A 12,240-nucleotide genomic window follows, 5' to 3' on the forward strand; every position below is an offset into this window, starting at 1 on the left:
ACTGCTGCAGTTGAGCGTCCCAAGCAGGCTAAGTTAGACACTCCCTCCCCTTAGCCTCCTTTGCACCCTGCTCCCCCTGACTTTCAAATGTTTCTTGATCCTTCTGATGGCCCAAACAAGCCAGCTTGGGTCTGAGCCTCTCCCAGATGGGACTACCAGGCAGGATGCCAATTCTGTGGAAAGATTTAGAATGAGTCCTCTCCCCTAGTTCCAGGAGGTCATGAGACTGGAGGACAGGACTCCCAGTTTCCAAGGACCTACCCAGGCCACTGGAGAGATGTGATGGGAACAGGATGTCTAGTTTTGAAGACCCTTCCAGCAATAGAATCTGCATGCTGAATTTCTTCCTATGATCCCCTCTCTGTCTGTTCACTCCTGCTCTGTCCATGTTCCTATCTTCTTTGCCCCTTTTCCTGTGTCCAAAAACCATGGCATCCCTAAACTCAGCAGGCTAAAGAAGAAAGTGTCAGTGGCTGGTTCATACCAGATGCTTATGTAGAGGCAATGTGGTATCATGAAAAGGTTCTAGGTCCTCTTAGCCACCATACATTCTCATTCCAGCTTTGCCATTTATAAAGCTGTGAGACCTCACCTATGAGGCTTAACCTCTCTGAGTCTCATTTTTCTGATCAGTAAAATGAGCACAATATAATACTCATCTGCTAGAGAAATAAAAAATATGTGCAAGTGCTCTGAAATCTTTAAAAGTCCACATAGTTGTGAATTAAGTGGAGGGAGAAGGAATGAGTCCCAGACCCAGCCAGGGAAGGGAAGGAGTGATAGTGATAAAACAGAGACCTAGAAGCAGAGCCTGGTTTAGAACCCAGGGCTCATGATTTCTTCTCCTGGATCGTGGCAGGCCCCATAGAGGGAGGGAGAGGAGAGCCAGGGAAATGCCTGGCTGCCAAACTGGCCAAGACCCTGACAGCCCCTAAGGCAGTGCTGTGGCCCCCTTGGGCTCCCTCCGTGCCACCCTGCAGGCCTCAGGGGCCACCTATCTTAGCTACCTTTCTTCTCTGATGGCACTGTCCACTCCTTCTCCCAGAGGGGTATTCTGGGAGTTAGGGAGTTAACTGTCCCATGTGTGTGGGGGATACTCCTGCAGCACATGGGCTGAAGAATAATGGATGGATGGGAAACTGACAGCTCCCACCGATCACCCCCCGACTAGGGTTCTGCAAGGGAGAACACACCGAGCTCCCCCAAAACCAGACCTTCCCTGTGCCCGTTAGGTTCTGCATCATTGGGCAGGATGACGGAAACACAGGGTGTGGGTACAAAGAGGTCTTATTACTGTCATTATTATGTATCATTATTCTCATAATAATCTATTATTAACATGATGATGAATGGGCCCTTAAGAAACTGTGGGCCTGGAGAATGCTAACCAAGATGGGGCTGGATTAAGATTTAGCAGAATCATCTCACAGTCCCTGGCCTATTCTTGGGGTCCCCGTCCAATCTAAAGGAAATAAAAACGAGTGAGGAATAGCATTTATTGAGACTCTGAGATTGCCAGGCCCCACCCTGGGTACATTCACAAATGTTATCTACCTTATTCATCAAAAAACCCCATGAGATAAGAATAATAACTGTCCCATTTGACAGATGAAGAAATTAAGGGAAGTTAATTAAGTTGCTCAAGGTGGCACAGAATTCAAAGGAGAAGAGTTGAAGAGTTGAGGTCTGACCCCAGGTCAGCAAAGCTCATAGTTTTGATATGCTACTCTTTAGACAGAAAAGGGAGAGAAGCTTTTCCTCTTCACATCCCCCTTCAGCCTTTTCAGGGAAAAGTCCGTTCCCTTCAGATCTTGAGAAAGCTGGTGGGGCAGGTGGAAGGGGAGAGTAGAATCTGTCCTGGGGAAGCAGCAAAGCTGGTGCTGTGCTCAGGCCTAAGATTGTGCCAGGGACCCTGGGGCTATGTGAACACCCTCCAGGCGTGTGCCATGAAGAGGGCAGTGGTGGCATCCCCAGGTCTTGGTGGGGGCTCCCTCCTCTCCCAGAAGAGGAGGTCCTGAGTGACCTCTAGGCTCCTCTCTTTCCAGCTCTGATGGGCTAGTGTCTACATGTCTCCCCCAGCAGGGCATGGGACTGGGGATGGGGGTGGGGGATGGATAGCAGATGCAGGAGCTCTCCAAGCAGAGACAAGTGTGGACAGCCTTGCCAGGGCCCTGAACAGAGAAATCTGTTCTTGGGGGAGGGACCCAACATAGGCTTGATGCGCACCCAAACCCCCTCCCACCCCCGCCCCGTGTTCACCCCTGAGATTTTTTTTTTTTTTTTTTTTTTTTTTCATTTTCTGATTGCATAAAGGCAAGAGGGAGCTGGCCAAGTATGGGGAAAGGGGCAGAGGCAGGGGGCCAGGACTCCCGTGGCCTGGCAGGCTTCCAGCAGCTGCCTAACGCCCACCGTGCAAGCTCCAACCGGTGCCACTGCGCCCGCGGAGAAAGCCCACCCTCCTCACAAGGAGCGATCTTTCTCATCTAGGAGACGCTCCCTCCCCACCCCACACCCACCCGCTTCTTCCATGGCCCGGGGGAGCTGTGATTCCAAGAAGCGGTCGACCGGAGGCCAGAAGGCTGGGGCTGTTGGGTAAGCAGCCCCCTCCCCCTCGCTGCGTACCAGCTCTCCCCGCCCGGCGCCTCCAGTGCGTGATGGAGCCCCCGCCGCGGCCCCGCCCCTGGGGGCCCTGCCCGGGCGAGTGCGCCGCGCGGAGGGGAGGGCTGGCCGGGGCAGGAATGCGCAGCGGGCCGGCGACGCTGGAGGCGAGCGGCGGGACATGTGAGGGCACATCCCGCGAGCTGCCGCCCAGCGCTCAGGCAGAGCCCAGGGGAGTGAGCGAGTGCGGCGCGAGCGAGCGGGAGGCCGGGCTCAGGGGCCGGGGAGCCGCGGGGACACCGGGCAAAGGCGGGGCCGGGCAGGCTCGAACCGTGCGGAGGAGTTGGCGTGGGCTGAAGCGGAGCGGCGGGCGCTGAGCTGTTGGGGCGCATCAGCAGGCACCGCCGAGGCAGCGGTTCCCGGAGGACCGAGCTGCAGAGGCACCGGGCAGTCGGGGCGCAGGTGGGCCGGGCGCGCAGCCAGCCAGCCCCGCGCGCCAGAATCCGGCGCTGCAGAGCCCACCGCAGCCTACAGCTTTCCCGGGACCTCGGGGCGCCCATGACGGCGGCGGCGGCGACCGTGCTCAAGGAGGGCGTTCTGGAGAAGCGCAGCGGCGGGCTGCTGCAGCTGTGGAAGCGGAAGCGCTGTGTGCTCACCGAACGCGGGCTGCAGCTCTTCGAGGCCAGGGGCACGGGCGGCCGGCCCAAGGAGCTCAGCTTCGCTCGCATCAAGGCCGTGGAGTGCGTGGAGAGCACCGGGCGCCACATCTACTTCACGCTCGTGACCGAGGGCGGCGGCGAGATCGACTTCCGCTGCCCTGTCGAGGACCCCGGCTGGAACGCCCAGATCACCCTGGGCCTGGTCAAGTTCAAGAACCAGCAGGCCATCCAGACAGTGCGGGCCCGGCAGAGCCTCGGGACCGGGACCCTCGTGTCCTAAATCGCCAGTGTACCATCTTGTCATGTCCCTCATCACCCCGTGTCCAGAGATCATGCCAGGTAAGCCCCCTGGTTCTCTCCTTCCCTCTCTTCTCTTTGCCCTATCTGGAAAGTCAGGGTCTCCTCCCTTCCATCCCAAAACCCCATCACCCTAGGGAAAGTTGCTGGGGCCAACAGAGAGCAGGATCCCAGGTTGGGAAGCTGTAGTGAGCATGGGAGACCTGAGATGCTTGGCCTGGAGGCCGGGCCAAGTACCCATAGCTGCTCAGCTACTTTCCCTGGTGTGCCAGGCAGGAGGGGCCTGAATGTGACTTAGGAGACTGAGAGGAAGGTGGGAGCCCTGGGTGGGAGTGAGGCTGGCCTGCACCCCCCCTCCCCTGCGGGGCCTCTGCTCCCACCCAAGGCTGTCTCCCGTCTGAGAGCTGGGGAGAACCAACGGTGGGGACAAACAGCATGAGACCAAAGTTTGTCAGCTCCTTTCACTAGGGTGAGTGCTTATCAGAGTGGAGTTGGAATGCCAAATGGAAGCAGACAGTATCTCTCAGTAAGGAGCTGGGAATAGAACCCAGGAGTCCCAGCTACCAAGGTGGGGCCTCCATGGGAGGCCTTGGCTGTGTTGGGCCTGGGGACTCTAGTTGCCTATTCTTTTTTTTTTTTTTCTTTTATTAAAATTAATTTTATTTTAAGTTTCCCCCAATTTACAAACATTCTACCTAGCAACCAACTCCCCCATTCTTGACAGTTAAGTTTGAGGCCCACTAGGGCTGAGCTGTTGGGAGACCAGGAGAGTTGGGGGGTGGGCGGACCAGGCCAGAAGTCCTCAGTGACAACAAATGTCAAGGGCGGTGGGCCTGCCCGCCTGCCCCTGAGTGCCAGCCAAGATCCGGCAGGGCCACAGGAGGAGAGGCCGGAAGAGGGGATGGGGTGTCAGGGCAGTGGGGGGTGAGTGGGTACAGGATGGGGTCATGAGTTATTATTTGTGATGTCTTAATCCTCTTTGAGTCCTAGGGCAGGGGTGGGGGTGGGGTGGATTTGTGGTCAGCAAGGCCCTGGGGAAGGACCAGGAATAGAACCTAGAAACCCTGTCTCCCAGCCCTGTGCCCTCTTCCCTAGTTGCCACTCCCTTTCTGTGGGAACCAGGTGGCCCAGCGTTGAGAAGGGAGTTCTGTCACTCCAGTCTTAATCCCTCCAGTGGAAAACTATATTTCTCTGCCCACCTCTACCACCTTCTACGCTGTCTCACTCTCCTTGCCCTGCTCTTTAACAAATAGAGGGCCCTGGTGAGCCCGGGGCCCTAAATGGTACCACACACCCCTCCAAACCTCCTTCTGACTCCTTCCTATGTTGTAGTGAGGGTTAGTGAGAGATGGGGTGTAAGGCAGACCCTCTCTGCTGAGAATTGGTCCCTGTTGATCTCTCAGCCCTCAGGAAAGTTGGGAAGAAGCATTTCCTCCACTGACCATGGTGTGTTGTATAAATATTATTTCTGTGTTTGTTCTGACATGGGAACGGTTGGGAAGATCTGGTGTAATAGTACATCCTCCTTTCCCCAGTGTCTGCCTCTGCCCTGATGGCTGTTCTCTCTTGCCAGCTTCCCTGCCCCTTTGACTCTCATCCATTTGGTGAGGCAGACATGTGGAGGAGGCGTCGGAGCTGAAAGAATGGACTGGGCCAGGGGAGGAAGACGGAAGGCCGTGCAGGGCTGAAGATGAAGAATCAGCGCCTGGCCTCTCGGACTCTCAGGACATACCCAGCTCAGGGCCTTCTAGCCACAGGCCTGGCCTTATGTATCATGATGGAGAGCTGGTTTCAAAGCCCCTCTCCCGGGAGCCCTGCCATCTGTTCTCCAGAATGCTTTTAACCCCCAGGCTTATGTGCCAGGCCTGGAGGAGGGCAGTTCCCCGTGGGGTGCTAAGCCAACACCTCGGGACTCAGGAGGCAGCCGGGCATGGGAGGAGGAACCGCCTTGAGGCCTGCACCTGGGGGTCTTTTGCTGCTTAGGTCTTTTTGGGACCCCTACCCATCCAGGCCCTCTCTTTGCACACTTCTTTCCCCACCTCCTGCCTGTCCTCCCCTCACTGTGGTGCTGGGCCTGGAGGGAGTGGGGCTGGGGAAGGGCTTTAGCCCTTACCATTTCATGCCTATCTCAGAATGAAGATGCCCCGCAAAGGGCAGTGACCAGATTGTTTGCTGAGTGAAATTTTTTGCCCACAAAGATCCAGGGCTTGGAGCATCTTCTCTCCCCACCTGCATCCCCACTATTTCCTAATTCACAGCCCACTCCAAAATCTCCAGCCTGGTTAGAGGCACTGCAACCCCAGTAGGCACAGCCTCAGTGTCCTAGGAAGAGGGGTCATCGGTCCTGGACTGAGGGATGTCACAGTGGCCAACTGGGTCCCCTATGGGTGCCTCTTGCACAGAAGGATTCCCTGCCCCTTGAGTCCTGGGAGGTGGTTTAGCTTTCTGGGCAGAGCTTGTCTCTCTGCCATTTATATACTCAGGCTTTTTACATTTATACAGTAAGACTTCCTTATTGGATAGTTTAAAGGGAATAATAATTTCAGCATGTGGGAAATGGAGGTACAGAGAAATAGCTGCTCTAAGTAACATAGGAACCTCTCATTGGTTATGAGACCTTTCTGCCTTGTATTCAGCAGTTCACTCTGCCTTCCTTTCCTCCATGGTTCATCCACATCCGACCTTCCCTGTTGCAAAGCAGTGGCTGACTTCAGAGTCTTCTAGAAGGAGCTAGGAGGCTGAGTGTTCCTCTTCAAAAATTGGAAGTCTCATTAATAAACTCTTGGTACTTCCAACCTGTTTTGATCCCCATTGGATTTCTCCGTCCTTCCAGTGAAGCATTTTGTTAACCTGATTCGTGAACCACATCTCACACGTGAATAGGAATTTACAGTTGACAAGGGATTTTTACAAATACTTATTATCTCACAGCAGCCCCATGGATAGCTTGGTCCCGTCATGGTCACCTTCTTGCCAACCTGGATCAGTTCTGAGAAAGATCTGGGATCAACTAGAGTGTTGTTATCAACTGGTGATGTCTGCCATGGGCTCTGGGAGAATGAAAGCAATTATATGTGGTGGGGGGGGGTGTGTGCAAAAAAATGGTATTTGCCCTTGATTAAAACTGATTGGTTAAGGACGAAGATTAGTTTCTCCATTTCTCCTATGAAACAGCAGCCTCTAAAATAGAATTCTTGCTCTTCTAATCAAACCCAAAGGTGACTGATGGTGGGGATTCAGGCATAAAGGAAAAAGAGATATCCAGGAATCCAGAAATGGGGAACATTTGTGAGCAGATGGGGTCCTTGCAATGCAGGGCTCGCTCATTCAAGGAACATATACTAAAGGCCTTTAATGGACTAGGCACTGGGCTTGAGGTAGAGGATATGGAGATGAAAACGACACATTCCTATCCCATTCTCGAGAGACCCAGAGCCTATTGGGGAGATAAACCAATACCAACTGGCACCAATAGAGCTGGGCCCTGAGAAGCCAGGGGGCACTGAGCACTACCTTATCTACCCTGCACTGTGCTGGCCTCAGTGGAGTTCGGAAGGCTCATTCTGTGGGTTCGGCTGCAGGGCCACAGCCAGCAAGAGGTGTCAAGGGCCGTGGGCAGGCTCTGGGTGGAGAAGGAGGCTGGCTTCAGTTTCTGGCACTCCCTGCTTTTTCTGAACACCCAGTCCTGTTGCTTCCGAGTTTGCTTTGGTTCTTGCCCAACCTCCAGCTTCAGGTTCTCCCTTTGCTAGGAGAGGCACAGCCCCTCTCAAGAACGTGTTGTTGTTCAAGCCCCTGGCACACAGTAGGTCCTCAATATTGGTGATGGTGGTTGTGATGGGGATGATTATTTACTACCATTTGTAAGAGCCCCCTCACTTCGTGAACACTCCCAAGAGCATGGAGGTCTGTGGCTCACGGACTGGGGAGTTTTAACATTTGACCTCTTTGGGATGCTTTGTTTCTCAGCTGGGGAAGGGAGACCCTGTCTCCTGGGTCCAGGGCTGTCCCCACTGCTCTAGTGACTCCAGATTCTAAAGATGGAGCCCGGACCCTCAACTTAAGAATGCTTGACTGTCCCAGAGTGTGGTCAAGGCCCCTTTGGGGGCACAAACAGGCCCTGGCAGTGCCAGCAGACATGCACAGGATGGAAAAACTGCTCTGTGAGCCAGGGAGGGGCAGTTGCCACCGTCGCTCCCCCTGCCCCGGCAGCCCTGGCCTCACCCCCGTCTGATACATGAGTCATCGATGGGAAAGTGAGACGGGGCAAGTTCTGGCCGAGCAACTGGGAGTCCGCTGAGGCTAGGGGTGGGGAGGGGCCAAGAGGAGAAGGGATGGGCTCATTCTGGTCAGGGTGAGCTGGGGTTGGGAGCTGAGGCTTTGGCAAGAGTGGGCCTGTTTCAAGGGTGAGAGCAGAGGCGAGTGCAAACAGCTAGAAGTTAAATCCCGGCAGGATTTGAGTTGGAATGGCCACAGGAAGCAGTGAGGGTAGATTTACAACACATTATGGTATGTAATCTTGGAATCTGGCCTTTCCCAGAATTTGGGGAGGCAGAGGCACCATAGACAGCTGTCCCAGCAGGGCCAGGGCCTGAGGACCCTGGCAAGACCATGTGTCTGTGTGCCAGGCTGCCAAGGGGCTGCCAGGGAGCTTGGTTTGCATCCTCCAGTCCCCCTGCACCAGTGTGCCCACCATGGTCCATCAGCATGTTCCATCTAGAATGCAATTCGTTCTCCTGCTTGTATCCTCAGAGGCTTCCCCCCTGCAGTGGGAGCAAGTCCAAGCTCCTTACTAGTGTCTGCTCTCCACAGTCGTGGCTCTCTCTCTAGTGTCATCTCCACGTCCCCCACAACTGCCAACTGCCGCCATTCCAGCTCTGGTGAAAGCTGCCTCACACTGCCAGAACTGTGTGCCCCAACTCCTCCCATGTCCTGGCAAACCCCTGCACATCCTTGAATCATTGGCTTGGCTCTTGTGTCACCACCTCTGCAAAACCTCCCCTGACTGCTCTGCCTATTGTCCAAGCTGTTACTGCTCTCTCCTCTATGCGGCCATAGCTCCTCCATTGGTTATGCTACGCTGCAGTTTTTGGTTTGCTTGTCTACCTGTCCCACTGGACGGTCAGCACCTGGGCTTGTCATTTGTGTATTCCTGGTGCCTCAGAGTACATACTAGGTTCTTAATAATAAAGGCAAACGGTATATAGTGCTTTCACTTGCCTGAGATTGAGCAAAGCACTGTATAATTATTAAATCATGTAATGCTCCAACAATTCTGTGAGGTAGGTGCTATCATTATGATACCCATGTTCTAAATTAAGAAACTGAGGCCCAGAGAGGCGAAATGACTTGTTCAGTGTCACACAGCAGCTCCTAACTGGTGATGCCAGGATTCCACCTAGTCAGTGGGACTCTGATAGGTGCTCTTGACCCAACACCAAACATTAATTCTTACTGAATGCATGAATGAATGGGTGAACCCCCAGTTTAGCGGGAGAAAGGAGCTCCAAGGTGAGACAGTTAGCAAGGATTAAGCACTGAGGAGGGGGAACCATACAAAGGCAGAGAAAAGAATGGCCTGTGAGTTGGGGAGCGGAAGGTTGAAGCAGGAGTGGAGTGCAGCTACAGGAGAGGACACGGGGAGGCTATCCTGTGGGCTGGGAGGATCTGTGGAGGCCCACAGGAACAAGGCCTGGGCAGGCATGGTCTGAAGACGCAGAAGGGACCCCAGGTTGGGAAGGGGCAGAGAGAACTCCAGGGGAACAAATGGTGCTCCAGGCTCAGAACTCTGGCCCCAGGTTGGCCCAAGATGCTGTTTGTCTCAGGACCTGGGTGCAGAGCAGCCCCATCCTGCAGGAACAAGGGCTGAGGGCTCAGCAGATGAGACCCCACGTGGCAGTAGTTGTGGTCTCAGAGGCCAACAGGCAGGGTTCACCCCCTGCTAGGGTCACTGTCCACCCTGGCTTGCCAGAGACTCTACTACTTTTACCACTGAAAGTCAGTGCATCCTGCTTCCTGGAAATCCTCTCAGTTCCGTGCAAACCAGGATGGTTTGTCACCCTACACCCTCCCCCAGGTTTGGGAAGGCTTGCACCCCCATCCTGCCGAGTTCACCAGTCAGCTCTGCCCATAGCATTTGGCCCCTGCTACCTATTTTAATGCCTGTATATTATTCTATTATATGTACTATTATTTATTCAATATACTGATCCCTTATTGTTGGACACGTATCATGTTCCTTCTAATTTTTTCTGTTATATATAAGTCTGTGATGAACATTTGCATATTTAAATCTTGGTGTGTCTGATTGTTTCTTTAGAATAATCCTTGAAGTGGAATGGCTGGCTCACCACCAGAGGGCACGGGTGTGGGGGTAGAGCACCCTGTGTTTTAGGAGGGTGGTATAGGTGGTGATGTGGCAGGTGCAGTGGAGAAGAGAAATCAGTTTAGAGTGGAGCTAGGGAGAGCTTGCAGAGCAGTGGAGGAAATGGAAAGGGGCCAGTGGAGGACATTGATACAACTGCTACTAGTTAGTAAATGCCTGCTGTGTGGCAGATACTTAAGTACATCGGGTCATCCACACGGAGGCATTAGTGTAAGCAGCTAAAAACTGAAGCTCTAATCGCAGATCTGCATTTGAATCCCTGCTTGTCTCAGACTCACTGTTACTTAGGCAAGTTATTTGACAACACCTTAAAATGGAGATAATAGCCCTACTTCCTCAGATCATTGTAAGAATTAATTGAGATAATGCCTGTAAAATAGATAAGACACATAGGTAAGGCATAATAAATGTTTGTTTTTATAGTAATGTAATAATCCTCCCAGCAGCAACCTTGCTTTACCTAATCCCCACTTAGAAGACTGTACATAATTAACAACTTAAATTAGAAAAGCTTTCCAAGTGCTTTTACCTGACATCAATCCCTAGACTTCATTGCCTGCTGTCTAAATTTCAGACTGTGCTAGACTTGCAGCACTTCATGCTAAGTATCCTCGTCTTTCAGATGATGAAACCGAGGCTCAGAGAAGTTAATGCAGTTGCCCGAGATCCCCCAGACCAAAAGTGGCACCGAGAGGGTCCTCCCCACGCCTCTCTGGTGTCTGAACTCTCTCTCACTTCCTGGTTAGAAGTGAAGATGGGAGAAAGTGGGCATGATTCCATCACGATTCCTTTGTCATCCGGTTATGCTGCCATGTCATTATCTTCACTAGACCGCACCCGGGCTCCCTTCCAATGGCTCAGAGCCCTTCACATATGTACATGTCCCTGTCCCCCTGTCAGGGAAGAGAGGGCAAGTTGCACAACTCATCTGAGTTCACAGAGCGGGTCACGACCAAGCCAGGCAGAGAACGCGGGCGTCCGGCCTGGGCCGGCCCTGGGGAGCCCTTGGCTGACCCCTGCAGCAAGGGAGGTGGGCCTCCATGCTAATCAAGACAGCGCGGATAGACAAATTGAGCCCAGAAAGCAAGTTTAAAGAGCCAACAGCCTCTATTGATTATACTTGACTGGGGTGGTCAGGGCTGCGGTTTGAAGCATTCAGCTATTTATGCAAAGGGGGACTTCCGGGCACTCTGTGCTTACCCCACTTCCAAAACACGCCCGAACTCTTGATGTTTCTCACGCTCCGGGTGGTCTCCCATATGGGTCCAGCCCGGGATGGTCTCTTTCTCTGGCTGCCCCTCCCTGCCATCTCACAAGGTGTCTGGATGCCCTCTCCCTCTATCTTTACTTTTCAATCCTGTAATCTTCATCATAAGGCTTGTTTCTATCCAGGGTTCTGACTCCCAGAGATGCTAAAACCAAGGAACCAGGGTATCTCATCTAACAGCCAGTCTGGAATTAGAAAGACAAATGTTCCCACGCAGGGCCCGCTGTAGGCTGTGACACCCATGCATCTGGGCCAGCTGGGAGTCAAGGGAGGGGGCAGTCTTCCAATTCTCTCTCCCTGGCTTCTGCAGGGTGCCTGGGGCTCCTGTCAGCAGGCCTGTGAATTCTATTTGCTGTCAGCACCCACTGCCAGTGCCCACTGCTGAGCTGGGGTGCTTTCAATATAAAAAATAGTGGGAAGTCTAGGGGTGCCTGGGAGGATGTGGGGGAACTAGGCCTTCCCTAGTCAGCACCTCCTAAGTTCCCAGATCCAAAGCCAAGAGGTCTTCTTACTTCACAGGCTGGTGAGACATATGGCAGCTGGGCACCGGCTCCTTTTCTTTGCTCAGCTGCTCCTGGGCCTGGGCCGAGCTCGGCTACTGGAACTGACTTGAAGCAGCCTTCTGATTCACTTCCCTAAACTGGAAGGTGTAAGAGGGCAGGACCCTGTATTTCCTTACTGTGCCCACTATTGGATCCTCAGCCCTGTGGCTGGCATAGAGTAGGTGCTCAATAAAAACTTGTAAAAAGAATGTGAAGTTGTGTAGATGAGTGGTGTGTGCGTGCATGCAGGCACACACACACTGTGTTGGGGGCTTCCCGGATCCCAGGGCAATGCAAGGCAAGTGCCTCCTGTGTAGGGGTGAGGAGAGGACATGGCCTGGGTTCCTGGGACCTCCTGGCACACTTCAAATAAGTGCAGCCTGGAAGAAATCAGGCAGGTGTGGATACAGTGGAATGTGCTGAGGGGACCCCTGGGTGGCTCTCAGAAGGCATACTGGTAGCCTGGGTCTGGGAGGCAGTGTGTCTAGTCCTCAT

At 53.6% G+C, this 12,240-nt stretch overlaps 1 protein-coding gene across 1 annotated transcript; it reads left to right on the plus strand.

Moving 5' to 3' along the window:
- The first annotated feature begins 2,764 nt into the window (after nucleotides 1-2,764).
- Nucleotides 2,765-9,843, plus strand: PHLDA3 (pleckstrin homology like domain family A member 3). The gene is made up of 2 exons (XM_037825062.1): nucleotides 2,765-3,596; nucleotides 5,128-9,843. Exon 1 carries the CDS (start codon nucleotides 3,157-3,159, stop codon nucleotides 3,535-3,537), a length of 381 nt encoding a protein of 126 aa, XP_037680990.1. The 5' UTR covers nucleotides 2,765-3,156; the 3' UTR covers nucleotides 3,538-3,596; nucleotides 5,128-9,843.
- The last annotated feature ends 2,397 nt before the right edge of the window (nucleotides 9,844-12,240 follow it).

This window comes from Choloepus didactylus, chromosome 2, assembly GCF_015220235.1.
Source record: "Choloepus didactylus isolate mChoDid1 chromosome 2, mChoDid1.pri, whole genome shotgun sequence".
Lineage (NCBI taxonomy): Eukaryota > Metazoa > Chordata > Mammalia > Pilosa > Megalonychidae > Choloepus > Choloepus didactylus.

What these genes read in the sequence shown, in the direction of transcription:
- PHLDA3 (XM_037825062.1), top strand. Translation starts at nt 3,157, where the DNA reads ATGACGGCGGCGGCGGCGACCGTGCTCAAGGAGGGCGTTCTGGAGAAG.